This window comes from Hyaena hyaena, unplaced genomic scaffold (genome assembly GCF_003009895.1).
Source record: "Hyaena hyaena isolate Hyena2069 unplaced genomic scaffold, ASM300989v1 scaffold_1310, whole genome shotgun sequence".
NCBI lineage: Eukaryota > Metazoa > Chordata > Mammalia > Carnivora > Hyaenidae > Hyaena > Hyaena hyaena.
The window spans coordinates 34,602-51,701 of record NW_024081920.1 but is presented as its reverse complement, the minus strand read 5'-3'; the positions used below and the strand labels follow the sequence as shown (position 1 = coordinate 51,701).

Here is a 17,100-nt window from a genome sequence, read left to right as displayed (position 1 = left end):
CCTATTTTAGAGAGTACTACAGTTTCAGTCTCCAAGTGAATAGAAACTATAGATACAATGTGATTTACATAACTGCAGGGTCCATGTAGTTTATCCATTATTAAAATTCAAAAATGGGAATCAGTTATCTAATAATATGGTGATGCACATAAGTGTAGGGAATCTTTAACTACCCATTTTCTTAAATATTTTAAAGTTTCATTGTCCCCAGCTCCTTCTAAATACTTTGACAAAAACATTTAATGTACCTTTCAATGTGTTTGCGAGAGTAAATAATATTCACTTCTTTGTTATGTCGATTTCACTTTAAGTAAAATGAATTTAGAATATTTTAAGAAAAATGAGTTTATAACAATATATGAAGGTAAAATACACATAATATAGGGTAATTTTTTACATTATTAAGTGATATATTTCAATTTTTAAACTTAACAGTTCAATATAGTACAACCCCTTACCAACTTCTCATGCATACACGCTCTTTCTCTGTCTCTAAATAAATAAATATATAAATAAATAAACAGTAAAAAAAAAAAAGTTTTAGGTCCAACAACTGAATGAAACATTCTCTGTTTTCATGATTCAAAGTAGGCTTTTATTCATGTAACCTAGTTATTTCTTTCAAGACAGATTTACAAACTTTCAGGTCATGTATGCAGCACTGAGCTAGGAATGAAAACCCCTAAGATCTTCTTTTCCATTTTGGTTTTTCCAGTCAATTTCATTAACAAAATCATATATGGATTTTGTCAGTTTAACAAAATAGTACCAATTATATGGTTCACCCAGAAAATTGCCTCTTATATATATTTGATTAAGAGATTCCAATGGTGATATATTTTGTATTTTTATTGCCACGTCATAGCAATAATTTTTTTTTTTTTTTTTTTTTTTTTGTGACTCAGACCAGGGTGATGGTATTTGAGGTGGAAAAAAGGACTGATTTCTGGATATGTTTGAAAAAGAGCTAGCAGGTTTTGTTAATGAATTGGATATTGGATGTCAGGTGTGACCAAAAAAAAAATTTAAGGATGACTCTAAGTTTTCTGGACTAAGCAATTAGGAAGATGGAGTTGCCATCACCTGAGACTTTAAGACATAACCCAAATCTGCCCACCTCTCTCCATCTTTACCCCAGACCAAGCCACCATCATTTTTCCCTAGACCACCAAAGTGGCCCCTAACTGGTGGCCCTGCTGTCATTCTCATTCTCTAGTCTATCTTCATACCTACATTAGTGGCAGTTTTAAAATGTAAATCAGTTGGGATGCCTGAATGACTGCAGCTTAGGTCATGATCATGTCTTATGGTTCATGAGTCTGAACATATGTCAGACTCTTTGCTGACAGCTCAGAACCTGGAGACTGCTTCGGATTCTGTCTCCCTGTCTCTCTGTCCCTCCTCCAGTCTCTCTCTCTCTCACTTCTTTTCCCTATGGATGGAGTCACTGATGCCTTTACATCTAATCATATCATAAAACCAATTCAAGAAAACTTAGAACCAATTTAGAAATGTTATCTTTAAGATTATTTTCCTCAAGACCCCACTCTCAGTATCAAAATCTATATTAGAATTCTCCATAGAAACAGAACTAATAGAATATATATATGAATATAATAGGACAAACTCTATCTATCATCTATCTATCTATCTATCTATCTATCTATCATCTATCTATCTATCTATCTATCTATCTATCTATCTATCATTATCTATCCTGAGAGGAACTGGCTCATGTGATTGTGGAGACTGGCAAAACTGAAATCTGCAAGCAGAATAGCAGGCTGGAGACCGAGGGAAGAGTTGACGTTGCAGTGTCAAGTCCAAGGCAATCTGGGTGTAGAGTCCCTTCTCCCTTGGGGGAACCTCAGTTCTTTTCTCTGAAGGCCTTCCATTGATTGGATGAGGCCTTCTCACATTATGAAGGATAATCTGCTTTACCCAACATCTACTGATTTGCTAATTCCATCTAAAAAGTGCCTTCACAGCAACCTCTGGACTGGTGACCAAACATCTGTGTACACAGCCTAGCCAAGTTGATACATAATAACAACCACCACAAAAAGTAAACATAGCCAGCATGGCTCTTATCTTCATGGAACATGATAATAGTAGAGGGGATGAGAATGAAGGGACGTAAGTCTATACACACATATGAGAAATGAATTAATTAAAGGAATACAGAGTTATCCTCCAAACAGTAATTTAGGGAAACTCTTAAATAAGAGAAAGAAAATGAAGAGAACACATTGATTTCTCAGAAGACAGAAAGTAAAAGATTAATTAATGGGGGGACTGATTCAATCACTAGAAAATATGGGGCCTATTACAATCAACATTTCATTAAATACTTGCTATAAACATGGACTGAAAGTTTGAAGCACTTTTTTACCTTGTTTTTCTTTAAAGAACATTATTCTTTTAAGTCTTTAGATATAATTTACATACCATTTATCATTAGACAGCATTCATCTTTTTACTATTTTTACTATGGTTTTTACTATGTTTACAAAGTTTTGCAGCCACCCCCAAAATTTAAGTTCATCACTACAAATGGAAACTATGTGCCTGTGGCATGCATTCCTCATTTTCCATGGTTAACACTTCCAAACATTCAGCATATGGCCTAACTTCTTACAATTTGAGAAAAATAAAAGTCATCTGCTTGGAATCTCAATTGATTACCAAATTCATATATGGATTGTATTTTTAGCCATCGTTTCCTTCATTCTTTCCTCCCTCTTGTTATAATGGAAAAATTTATGTTTTCCTACTTAACACCAATCTCACCGCTGTTGCCCTAATCAGTCCTTTGACAGTATATACCATCTTTTTAAACAACAGCATCTATACCAACTGTATTCCGTCTCCTCCAACTGCTCTACCATTTCTTCCCATTGCTCTTTTGTTCATTTTCCTCTAACCCTTAGAATATAGTTCCTTCAACATTCCATCCTAGCCTTCTTTTCTTATCTCTATAAATACCTGTCCTGAAAATTATACCTATTTTTATTCTTTAAGTATAAATTATGCATCTAACTCAAGTCTATCCACAGCACTTTGCTTGTAATTCTCATTAATATTTCTCACTATTTATAGAACAAAGTCCAAACACCTTCAAATATTTTATAGACTACATAATCACAGCCCACTTCTGCCTTATTGAATTTATTTACCTGGGAAAGACAGAAGCCTATGAGATAGGCCCACCTGGGGTTTGCAGGAAGAGAACGAAGCCCTGTCACCCCTCAGCTGCCCAGACTGAGGAGTGTGACTGGAAGGTTTGAAAACACACCACACTGGGACAGATAAGCAGAAAGACCTGGACAGGAGGTAGAATGGTAAGGAAGATAAACAAAGACACCAGAGAAAACAAGAAACTAACATCAAACACCTAACAGGAGATTGAAACCCAAGAGGGTGGTCAGTTTACTGGGCTATGGAGTTGTGAACTGATCTGACTCTGTGGGAGACTTGGAGGGGCTTTACCAGACAAGGGAGACAGGATCTGAGACTGCTCATTAAGTGTATGGCACTCAGGACCTACAAGGTTTTGGTGACTGCCTGTATTCCATGCTGGTGTTGAGACAGCCTCCTCAGATCCTGAGCCTGGTCAAGCTGACTCCTGCATTGGGCTGACAATGGGCTGTGTGGGTGGGGCCATGCCCAGACCTACCTCAGAAGTCTTGCCTGAGAGCCAGGACAGTTTTACTTGATAGTGCTTTGATCTGGGTGAGTTTCTAGCCAATTGGAGTCTTGAGCTAGAGCCCATATTTCAAAAGCTAGAGCAGTTCAGTTCCCTTGCTCACACAAAGAGAGGCCTCAGCCCTGTTCAGACTTGGGGAAGGTGGGGGAAGTTACCTAGAATACATCTCCATGCCTTCTTTGCTCTGCAAATGATCAGACACTCAGGGAAGAACACAGGGCACCATGTGCAGTCCTGCCAACCTTTTAGACAGGCCAAGGACCCTGTGCAACATGCCTGAGGACCTGGTTCACAGCTGACTAAAGAACATTCACCATGGGAGGCAAAAAGATCAGCTACCTGAGGGCCTTCTCGTCCCTCCTGTTAAAGCACACAACTGAAGGCAGGGCCTGGGTACCAGCAGTGAAAAGGTGAGTGTGGCACATAGGCTCTAATGTGCCTGCTTGTGGCCTCCTCTTCTCTGTCACCTTAGGGCAGAGGTTTTGGGCATGGTGTTTTCAGAGTGGCAGTTCATGGTGGCCCCCAAAGTCCTCCCTTTCCTCTGTCATAATCTTCTGCTATGTGATCTGTAATTTACTTTTCTCAGGGTCACCCTTTTCCAATCACTTCCAACCACTTTTTCTCTTAAAAGGTCAAGTGCTTCCTCCTTCAGTGTTCCTGGAAGCACACCTCATCTCTTTTGGGATAATTCATTTCTTGGGTGTTTACTCAGCCACAGGACACCTTCTGTGGGGTGCTGCTGACAGGTTCTAACTAAGGCTAACACCAGACTGCAGCCCAGGCTTTCGTAAAGGTTGGGTCTGGGATCATTTATGACCCCTTCCTCCAAGGCTTCCTGAGGCCAGTTTGGGTTTCCTGAGGCTTCTTCCTGGATAATAAGTTAATCCTGGAGGCACTGGGCTGTGCCGAGGCCCAGCATGAAAGAAAGCACTGGGGTGTCATCAGCGTTTCTGGGGTCTCTGTTCCAGCTGCAGGCTCACACAGCATACACACTTGGGGCTAGGCCTTGGTGACCATATATTATATGAGGTACACTCCTACTACATTCTTTTGTATGTGGATATCCAGTTGCCCCACCACCATCTGTTGAAAACACTTTTCCTCATTGAAATATCTTGCCATCTTTGGCAAAAATCAATTGACCATAGATGTAAGGTTTATTTATGGACTCTCAATGACATTCCATTAATGTGTCTATCCTTACGTCATCGCCACCTTGTGTTGATTGCTGTAGCTTTGCAGGCAATTTTAAAATCCAGAGGAAATGTAAGTCCTCCCACTTTGTTTTTCTTTTTCATTTCTAAAGACTTTATTTTTTTAAAGCAGATAATAAAATTTAGAGGCAAGTACAGATATTTCCCAGACTCCTTGCCCCTCCCACACACATAGCCTTTCTTATTATCAATACCCCCCACAAGAGTGCTACATTTATTACAGTTAGGAACCTATATTGACACATCATAATTATTCAAAGTCTATAGTTTACTTTAGGAATCACTCTTGGTGTTGCACATTTTGTTTGGACAAAATAATTTATTTTGGACAAATTTATTTTTTTTATTTTGTTTTAAAGTTTATTTATTTATTTCGAGGCATTGAGTGAGAAAGAGAGGGTGAAGGAGGATCAGAGAGAAGGAAAGACAGATTTCCAGGCTAACAGCAGGCTAACAGCACAGAGCCAGACTCCAGGCTCGAAGAACCATGACATCATGACTTGAGCCAAGATCAAGTATTGAATGCTTAACTGAGCCACCCAGGTGCCCTTGGGTTTGGAGAAATTTATAATGACATGCATCCTTTTTTATGATATCAGAAAGTATTTTCACTGCAACAAAACCCCCTGTGTTCTGGCTATTCATTTCTTCCCAGAGTATACTTGTCTGGCAACCACTTATCTTTTTATTTTTTCCATAGTTTTGCCCTTTCCTGAAAGTCATGTTGTTGGATTCATACAAAGTGTAGCTGTTTTAGATTTTTTCACTTAGTAATACGTATTTAAGATTTCCCTATGTCTTTCCATGGCTTGATATTCTTTCTTTTTCCCCAAGCAGTACTGAGCAATATTGCATTGTCTGGATATATCACAGTTTATTCATTCATATACCTTGGTTGCTTCTAAGCTTTGGCAATTATGAATAAAGCTGCTATACATTCTTGTGCAAGTTTCTGTGTTGACATACACTTTCAACTTTTTTGGGTAATAGTTTAAAATCTGAGTGTAAAAGCCTTGTGCTTGTTATTTTTTATGTATTTTATTTTCTGATTTTATTGTAAGTGAAACTGTTTATTAGGTTAATTTTTAGGTTTCTCGTTGTTGCATATGAATAAAAATATTTATATGTGGAGTTTTTATCCTGAAACCTTGAAAATATCATTTATTAGATACAACAATTTTTTTGTGGATCCCATAGTAGTTTTTATATACAAAACTATGCCATATGAATAGATATAATATTACTTCTTTCTTTCTAATCCGGATGCTTACCTTTTGTGTGTTTTTCTTGCCTAATTGCACTGGCTAGAATTACTACTATATTGTTGAATAAAAGTGGCAAGAAGGGACATACTTATCTTGTTCCTAATTTTAAGTGGGCATTTTTCAATTGTTGATTGTAAAATACAACTCTTAAGGCTAGGTATTCATATATGAATTTTATCAGCTTGAACAAACTTCCTTCTATTCATATTATGTTTTTAGTTTTGTTTTTAATCATGAAAATATGTTGGATTGGGCAAATGATTTTTTGTTTGTTTCACGAGAATACCTAGGGTGTACTGTCATAAAAATCTTCAAGTGTATTACAATACCATTCTCTGTAGTCATCATGCAATACATTAGATCCTCAGAACTTATCAATTTTATTTTTTATGGGTTTTTTTTTTTTCTAGGAGAGAGAGAGACAGCATGAGCAGGGGAGGGTCAGAGAGAGAGGCAGTCACAGACTCTGAAACAGGCTCCAGGCTCTGTGCTGGCAGTCAGCACAGAGCCCAACGCGGGGCTCGAACCCACGAACCGCGAGATCATGACCTAAGCGAAAGTCGGACGCTTAACCGACTAAGCCACCCAGGCGCCCCGTGAACTTATTAATTTTATAACTTAAAGTTTGTAGTTCTTGACCGATATCTCCTCATTTCCCTCTAGGCCCTGACAAACACATCACACTCTGTTTCTCAGTTCAACTTTTTTTTTTTTTTTAGATTCCACATGTAACTGATAGCATAAACTCTTTGTAGTTTTTTTTTTATCTGGTTTACCTTACTTAGCAAAATGTCCACCAAATCCATTCACATTTTTGCAAATGGCAGGATTTGCTTTATTTTATGACTAGATAACATTCCATTGTATACACATACCACAACTTCTTTATCCATTCATTCATCAATGGACACTTAGGTTGTTTCTATATATGAGCTATTGGGAAAAATGATGCAATAAGCATGGAAGTGCAGATATCTCTTTGAGATGATGATTTGACTTTCTCTGGATTTATTTCCAGAAGTGGTATTGATAGATCACGTGATAGTTCGATTTTTAGATTTTAGAGGAAACTCGATATTGTTTTCTATAATGGTGGGAAGGTTTACAAGCCCACCAACAGTGTACACATGTTCCCTTTTCTCCACACCTTCAGCAACACTTGTTATCTCTTGCTGTTTTGATAATAGCCATTCTAACAGGTATGAGGTGATATCTCATTGTAGTTATGACTAGTGATATTGAGGACCTTTTCACATACATCTAGGTCATTTATATATCTTCTTTAGAAAAATATCTTTTCAGATATTTTGCCCATTTTTTAATTCAATAAATTGGGCATTCACAGCTAAATTGCATAAAGTTTTAAAAAATATATTTTATTTTTTTATTTTTTTTAAAAAAATTTTTTTTAATGTTTTATTTATTTCTAGGAGAGGAAGAGAGAGAGACAGCGTGAGCAGGGGAGGGTCAGAGAGAGAAGGAGTCACAGACTGAAACAGGCTCCAGGCTCTGAGCTGGCAGTCAGCACAGAGCCCGCCGCGGGGCTCGAACCCACAAACCGCGAGATCATGACCTAAGCGAAAGTCGGACGCTTAACCGACTAAGCCACCCCGGTGCCCCATAAAATATATTTTAGATATTAATCATTTATCAAATATATAGTTTATAAATGTACCCTCTAATTCCATAGGTAGCTTTTTCATTTTGTTGATTGTTTCCTTTGCTGTGCAGAATAAGTCCCTTCTGTTTATTTTTGCTTTTGTGCTTTTTTTTTTTTGCATTTGCTTTTGTTGCTTCTGCTTCCTAATTTCAAATTATGTTACAAAGCTATAGTAATCGAAATAGTATGGTACTGGAATACTGAAATAGTATTTTATTTCATTTGTATAATGAAACAGAAAATAGAGCACAGAAATTAAGTCTAGTCATATTCCATCAAATAATCTTTGACAGGGCTCTTAGAACATGCAATGGGGAAAGGATAATCTCTTCAATAAATAGTTCAGAGGAAACTGATACATGCGTGCAAAAGAATGAAATTGGACCCCTGTCTTACACCTGTGACAAAAATTAACTTGAAATGGATTAAAAATTTAAATAGAAGGCCTTAACTCATAAAACTTCTAGAAGAAAACACAAAGAAAAAAATTTTGACATTGGTCTTGGCAGTGTTTTTGGATAAGTCACCATAAGCATGGGCAACCAAAGCCAAAAAAAGTAAATGGGACTACATCATACAGAAAACCTTCTGCATAGTGCTGGAATCAATCAATGAATTTGAAAGACAACCTACAGAGTGGGACAAATATTTGCAACCATACATCAGCTAAGGGTTTAATATCCTAAGTATATAACGTACTCATACAACTCAACAGCAAAAACTCAAGTAATCTAATTAAAAATGGGCAAAAGACCTGAAGAGTCATTTTCCCAAAGAAGACATACAAATGGCCAACAGAACATGAAAAGGTGCTCAACATCATTCATCATCAGTGAAATGCAAACAAGAACTATGATGACATATTACTTTATACCTGTTAGCATGGCTAGTATCAAAAAGGTATGAGATAACAAATGTTGGTGAGGATGTAGGAAAAAGGGAACTCTTGTGTTCTGTTGGTGGAAATGTAAATCAGTATAGCCACTGTTGAAAACAGTATGGAAGTTGCAATACATTAAAAATAGAACTGCCTTTTGATCAAGCAATCCCACTCATGGTTATATGTTCAAAGAACCAAAAGTAGTATCTCAAATAGATATCTGAACTCCCAAGTGTACTATAGCATTATTTACAATAGCCAAGCTATGGAAACAGTCTAAGTGTCTGTCAATGCACGATTTGATGAAAATATGTGTAACAGAATATTATACATCCATAAAAGAAATATTGTCATTTGCAACAACATGAATGAATATGGATGGTATTAGGCTAAATGAAGCCAGAGGAATTAAATATTGTGTGGTATCATTTATATTTAGAATCTTAAAAATAATTTTTCATGGAAACATAGAATGGTGGAAATCAGGGTTTAGGGGGAGGGAAAAATGGTAGATGTATGTTGATGGGTAGAAACTTTCAGATAAATAAGTCCACAGAATCTAATGTACAACATGGTGGCTAGTTAATAATATGGTATTTATATTTGAAGTTTGTTATAAGTAGAATTTAAACATTCTCACAACATACACACTTAACTGAGAAGCAATGGATGTATTAATCATCTTGATCTTGGTAAACATTCCACAGCATATATATGTATAAAATCATCACATTGTGTACTTTAAATATAAACAGTTATATTTCCCAATTATTCCTCAAAATAGTTAGGAAAAATTAAATAAAATACAATGCAATTAAAAGTCTGACTAGATTTCACTATAGTCAAAGGCTATCTCTTTATAAAGAATAAGGTCTAATATCATTATAGGTACACACGTATACACTTATACACACACACACATATATATATATATATATATATAATAATTTCACACTCTAACATCAATCTCTTTTTTGGAATGCATTTCCCACAATTTTCCACCCTATATTTGAACTGTAATATCTCTATAAATTGTTTCATGGCTTCCTTCTTTTGTTAAATCTGTTCTTCTACTTAAAATTCTTCATTACATTTTTCACATAATTGGATCCAAATTATACTTTGAGAATCAATTTAAAAGTAATTAAGAAAAAAATAAAACTTCTCTTTGATAAAAATCAAGAAATATTTTCCTAGAGAGAAAGAACATAATTGGAGAATGACTAGAATGAGGCTTAAGTGACTTTTCTGGGCTAGTAGAAATTTTCAATACTTTATAATACATGTAAGTATAAACATGTACTTGTTTCTCTTGAGTAAATACCAAATAGTGAAACTGCTTGGCCAAGAAGTAGAGGTGTTTCTTTGCAGGTAAGCTTTGAGTAGAGATAAAATGATGAAAATGAATCCATATTAATGTGGTATATGAGAAAGAATAAATGAATATAAACTATTATCTGAAGAACTTAGCCATAAAATATAGTGGGAAAAGCTCTTGAATATTTCTGGGGAAAAGAGAGGTGGAATTATTTTCATAATAATTTAACATTTGTATATGCATATAGGAGAAATGACAGGGGTTAAATTAATGTACTAGAAAATGTAGAGAACTGATGAGACTCAATGTTGAAGAATTTGAGATAGACTAAATAAATAAATAAACAACCAAGAAACTAATTCTTGGTGAAATTGACAGGAAAAAAGAAAAGAACTGAGACTGCTAGAATATTTTCTTCTCCAGTCAAATAAATTATCATACATACACTAAGGCTGGACAGCGGGCTAACAGCTTAAAAGTACTGAACATAATCCAGCTAGTGATGTTCTCACATGAAACTGGACAGTCTCTGGCAGTTGAGCCACATACAGAGGAAAAAAGCTCTATGTGCAAATTATGCTGAGATTTTGGTCATTATGATCTAAAATGCTGTTCTCTGGGAGTCTGCTATAGGAAACCAGTTTGCCAGCCTTATATTACAATCAGTGAATTACTGATTTTCTATGGCAAAGGAGTGCACTACTAAAACTCTGAAGTTAGAAGAACAGCTTACATTAAAAAGTGCTCAGGATGGAAAACATATTATGGATAATATTCTATACAACTTATTATCTGGGAGTTTTGAGTAGATCACTAATGAGACTGCATAAGCATTGTCATTGCAATGAATCCAAAGTGCTATCAGGAGATAGAAGTGATAATGGTAAATTATCTGATGTGTCAAATAACAGAGAAAACTTGGAAAATTTTGTTTCTGAAAAGAAAATTTCATTCAAATTTGAAAGTTACTATAAATTTTGGGGATTTAGAAGAGTGATAGTAATAATAGTAGTGGTGGTCATGATATACCTGTATTTACAAGCATAAACAATTGTATTGTATAACTCCTAATAAACTCAGAATCAGCTTGCTCTAAATGTGATCCAAGACCAGATATTCTTCAGTTCTCACTCCTGGAGATTCCTTCCTCTAGGAACCATAGCACTTTTTGACTCTGTTTTCCAGGTTGGACGCCAACTGGCCAACTGGGATGAGAAGATTAATCATACTCATACTCTAGGGGCATCAGAAGGATAATGATGCTTTGTGATCAACCCAGGCACAGGAATACCGAGTCACTCTCCTTTTAATATGTGGTGGAAATTCTAATGGAAACACATTGATTCAACCAGTCCATTCACATGCCAGGTCAACCATTGACTCATTCCAAGTAAGTTTTTATACCTACGACTGGGAACTGGTAGCTGATAAGGGGTGGTGATGGCAGTTTTTTGGGGGGTAAATTGATAGAATAGGGGTTTTTTAATCTGGTCTTATTCAATAATTTCTCTGTCCACATTTCCCCTGTGGTTAAAATATTTTATTAAAAAAGATGAGAGGCAAGGCTAATACAATTTATAGTTAAAAGATTTTCATAGGTTATTAAGTCATATTTTGTATGTCTGAATCTCAGACAATCAAAGACATAAGCAAGGTTGTTCCCAAGCTCTCTGGGCTCTAATTGGCTAACTCCTTATTAATTCTAATGTTTCCTGTTTTATTGAAAATGAAAAAAGGATAATTTAGAAGTAACCTGCCATGTGGTGGGTATATGAGTAATGTAGAAAGTAGAGGAAAGATAGGAGAATTATATGCCTTGAAAATATTTAGTATCTGATCCCAGCAGCTCAGGCTTCTCTGTCAGGGCAAATGACACCCTAACCTCCTTTTTACCATCTTGCCTCTTGGAGATCACCTATTGTCACCTTTTCTTCTTCTTCCACTCAGTAAATAAGAATGAGACAACTCCTTATATGATGAGAGTAGAATTACTTTTTAGTAGTTAAGTGTAATCAAGCTCATGCTTTGTTGTCTTTCATAGAAATTGAATTAAATGAAATTCTAGATGCTTTTGTTTTCCCACTTCTGTTCAATGTACTCAAATCCAGTGAAGGAGGAGTAATTATTACAAATATTCTTCCTCTTAAATCATATGACTTTTTTAACTGCAAAAAAAAGTCTATAAACTAGTTAGGATATCATTTTATCATTTCAACTGGGCCTATTTGATGACTAGTTGAAGGAATGGGCAATCTTTTTTTTTCCTAATATTTTTTTTTATTTATTTCTAGGAGAGAGAGAGAGACAGACAGACACAGCGTGAGCAGGGGAGGGTCAGAGAGAGAGGGAGACACAGAATCTGAAACAGACTCCAGGCTCTGAGCTAGCTGTCAGCACAGAGCCCGACGCGGGGCTCAAACCCACGAACCGCGAGATCATGACCTAAGCAAAAGTCAGACGCTTAACCGACTAAGCCACCCAGGCGCCCCAGGAATGGACAATCTTATATATGAGGTGGTGGAGGAAAACTTTCAGGCTCCAGAAACTTTCTCTTTTCATGGAGTTTTCTTCATCTCTATCATGAAAAGTATTTTACTCCTGTGTTTTATATCTTTTCAACGTCCCACAGCTTGTTGCTGCCTTGACAAATACGCTAGGCATTTTATAAGCTACCTTGTGTTGAATATTCGATTTGTTCCAGACAATGATATCTTCTATATATGAGCTCATTTAACACTGAGTCAAGCAAGGATACTGTCCTTAATTTACAGAAGAGTAAACTGTGAGTCCTAGGTATGGCTCTTCAACAAAAGGTGAGGGATCCAGAATTAGTAGAGAAGTCATCTTTCTGATTTCCAGGTCCTTGATTTTAACTACTTGCTGAACACTAGGTGAAAGGTAAAGCATACACATTGTTTTCTTCCTTACATTCATACCAGCGCTTCTCACACAAGATATGCATGGATGTGGTGGTGTTGGTAGGGGGCTCCACATAAGCATTTTCCAATTTTCTCCAGACAACTACTGGGTGTCCTAATATTCATTTCAATTCTGACACTATCTATCTGAAATTATTATTGGATCTCTCATGTTAAGGTTTCCATCCCATAAGACTGTACCCAACCTCAGAGGCTAGCTAACTGCAAGTAGTGGGTCCTCAAGTTACCCGAATGTAGTGGATTCTCAGCCTACCTACAACTACAAAATGAGGGGTTCCCACAACCTCCTTCTTGAGTTTGATAATTTGTTAGCATGGCTTGCAGAACTCTGGAAAACAGTTTGCTTAACAGCCAGATGGGAGAAAAGCACAGAACAAGGTATGGAAAGGAGTATGGAGCTTACATAACTCTTCCAGGCAGCTACACTCTCATCTACAATACATGTTCAGCAAACTGGAACTCCCAAACCCCATACTTTAGGGATTTTTATCGAAGCCTCAAAATATGTGCGATTGATTAAATATGGGTCACTGGTGATTAACTCAATCTCTAGCCCCTCTTTTTCTTCAGAAGTTGGGGGTAGGACTGAAAGTTCCAACCCTCTAACCACAAGGTGCAATCTCCTGGCAACCAAGAGCTTTCTAAAAGCCTCCTCATTTACATAAACTCATGTGTGGTTGAAAGGTGCTTATAAGGAATAACAAAAGACACTCTTTTTATTCTTGCTCTGGAGCTATTTCAAGAACTGAGGACAAAAGGTCAACTATAATAACAAAAGATGTTCCTATTGCTCTTATTGCTTAGAAAATTATGAGAGTTTTGGGTCTGTGCCAGGAAAGAGGATGAAGACAAAATATATATTTATTATAAATCACAATATCTTGCTAGGCAAATAATATGATAAAGGCATTATTATTAAGTAGGTGGGGTTCAGTATACTATTTATATTTGCCCTCTATCAGTTGATGAATTTTTTTTAAAAGTTTATTTATTTATTTGTGAGAGAGAGTGAGAGAGCCTGCAAGTGGAGGAGGGGCAGAGACTGAAGGAGACAGAATGCTAAACAGGCTCCAGTCTGAGCTGCCAGCCTGCTAACACAGATCCCAAAGCTGAAGTTGACTTTAAGTGGAAATCAGATGCTTAACTGACTTGGCCACCCAGGCAACCCAGTTACTGAATGGTTTTTAAGGAAATACTGATATTTCTAACTTAGGAATTCTCTTTCTCTTTTAGCTTCTATCTTTTCTGGCAACTTGTACACATATGTATTAGCAACAGTTTACACATATTACTATTTCCCTTTCCACATCTTAACCAGAGCTCAAGAAGTTAGTGATCCACTGATCTTTAACAGGGAAGAAAACACAATTACATTAACCTAGGTTTAGAGTGTGTCTAAAGTATCCAGATTCTGTTTTTTAAAAACTTTTAAATGTTTATTTATTTTTGAGAGAGAGAGAGTGAATAAAGTAAGCACTGAGAGAGAGGGGGAGAGGATCTGAAGTGGGCTCTGTGCTGACAGCAGAGACCTTGAAACGGGGCTCAAACTCATGAACCATGAGTTTATGACCTGAGCCAAAGTTAGAGGCTTAATTGACTGAGCCACCCAGGGACTCCTGCTTTTTTTTTTTTTTTTTTAAATATACTATCTTATTTTAAATTGTCCATTCTTCTTGAATTTGGTACTTCTGCATTATTTTTCTTTAGTTTTCCTTCTCTTTCTTCTTCTCCTTCCTTTTCCTAAGCCCCAGTATAACCAGCCTATTTCACACTCCTTTTTCTACAAATCTACCCTAAACAAGTGAGCCATATTTATTTTAGAGAACTAATTTCATCTGGCTGTATCTGAAAGATGAACCCCCTCTTCAAATTTCTTCTAAGGACCACATTTAGTGCCTGGAAAAACAGTAGTTTGTTCAATATTTTGATAAACAAATGAGTTAATATAAGAAAGATAAACTCTTCTTCCAACAAATCCCTTTGAGAACTCTGAGATAAACAACTCCTTCTCTGCCACCAAGAGAAATGTGGTTAATATTGAAGGCTTTCATATGATCATATATTAATGCACAAACAGTGACAGAAACAAGATTTCTTTTAGGACATAAAGACTGCCAGGAAAATTTCCAACTGCAGTGAAACTGGGTTGGCATCTCGGTAGATAAAGAAGGAACACTTAATGATGGCTTTTCAGGCAAAGTAGACTAGAGCTCATGACAGATGGCAAGCAATGTTTTTCCATCTCATGGTTTCCATTTCCACAAAAATTAAGGCAGGACTACTGAAGTGTTCCCATTTTTTAGCTCAGGTTAAAGTCTGCAGGATTTGTTGCTTCTACCACTCTGACATATATTATTATAGAACTTCATCAGAACGTTCTGGCTACACTGTCATCCACAGATCTGAACTAACTTGCTCAATGCTCAATCTGGTTGATGATAATGGTTGAATGATAGTGAGGGATGAAGTCTTTTCATTCCTCATCCAAGTTTCCTTCTGCAGGTATCAGAATCAGCTTCAAGAAGACAAATACCAACATCTATGGCATCCATCAATACATCCTATTTGAACCCCGGAACCATAATCTTGATTGGGATTCCCGGACTAGAACACGTGCAGTTTTGGATTGGGTTTCCTTTCTTTGCTGTGTGCCTAGTGGCTCTTCTGGGAAATATTATTTTATTAATTATCATTCCTACAGAACTCAGCTTGCATCAGCCCATGTACATTTTCTTGGCTGTGCTGGCGGCCACTGACCTTGGACTCTGTTCAGCCATTGCTCCCAAGATGTTTGCCATCTTCTGGTTCAGATCTAGCTCCATGGCCTTTGACACCTGCCTGGCTCAGTTGTTCTTCATTCATGCCTTGCAGTGCATGGAGTCTGGCATTCTGTTGGCCATGGCTTTTGACCGCTACATTGCCATTTGTGATCCACTGAGACACACATCCATCCTCACGCCTTCCATTCTGGGTCAGATGATAGTAACAGTGGCAATCCGGGCTACAGTGCTGGTTGGTCTGTTACCCATTCTAATCAAAAGATTACATGTTTTTCATTCCATTCTGATTGCCCACTCTTACTGTGAGCACATGGCTGTGGTCAAGCTAGCAGCAGAAGACATCCGAGTCAATAAAGCATGTGAAAGCATGTGGTCTTTTTGTGGGTTTTACCATACTGGGATTTGACATGATTTTTATCCTCATTTCCTATATCCTTATTTTCCAGGCTGTTTTTCGTCTACGCCAAAAGGAGGCACGGCTCAAAGCATTTAACACATGCACAGCCCATATTTTTGTTTTCCTGGAGTTTTATATTCTTGCCTTCTTCTCCTTCTTCAGCCACCGTTTTGGACATGTTGCTCCCTCTACTCACATTCTCCTGTCTACCATCTATCTCCTTGTGCCACCTGCACTCAACCCTATTGTTTATGGTGTAAAAAATAAGGTAATTCGTAAGCGTGTAACACAGATTTTTCTTCTGAGTCATGGATCCCACCAGTGATCTATCAAATGTTTGTGGTCAGATAGAGAACACTTTTATTTCCTAGAGATGGAGACAGTTTGGTCTCTGTGTGTTCACTGCTGGGGAATCACATCATTAGGCTCTATCTTAAAGGTTTTAGTTTCCCAAACCACAGCTAGGTTGACATAAAAAGTATTCAGATTTACAATGGTACTTTCTGCATGTAATGCATTTGACTTCTAATCTAATCTTTAACATGTCCTTTCTTTTACTTTCTTTGGGTTTAATTTACAGTTCTGTTTACTTCTTCATAAGGAAGCTTGAGTATTGTTTTTCAAACTTTCCATTTGGGAATTTATGTATTTTCAAGTAGGGATTTATTTTAACCATTGCTTTTTTGCATACCACACATTTTGATATTCTGTATTTTGATATGTTCAATTACAAATAAAAATATGTATTTATTGTGACTTCTGTTATCCCTTGAAATATGCAATATACTCATACATGTAAGGTCATTTGTTTTTTAAAGAATATGTCTAAGTGAATAATAAGGATTAGAAAGTCTTCCTGAAATGGAGAGCTGAGGTAATTAAATAATTATATGAGAAAATGAACTTTGACATCTACCTCATATCACATAGCAAAATTAACT

At 36.7% G+C, this 17,100-nt stretch overlaps 1 protein-coding gene across 1 annotated transcript; it reads left to right on the top strand.

The window, feature by feature from the left end:
* The first annotated feature begins 15,523 nt into the window (after window positions 1-15,523).
* On the top strand, window positions 15,524-16,484 carry LOC120224946 (olfactory receptor 52A1-like). Its single transcript, XM_039223184.1, is given in 2 exon segments — window positions 15,524-16,123; window positions 16,125-16,484. Coding segments are annotated over 2 exon segments (960 nt in total).
* Window positions 16,485-17,100: the final 616 nt, after the last annotated feature.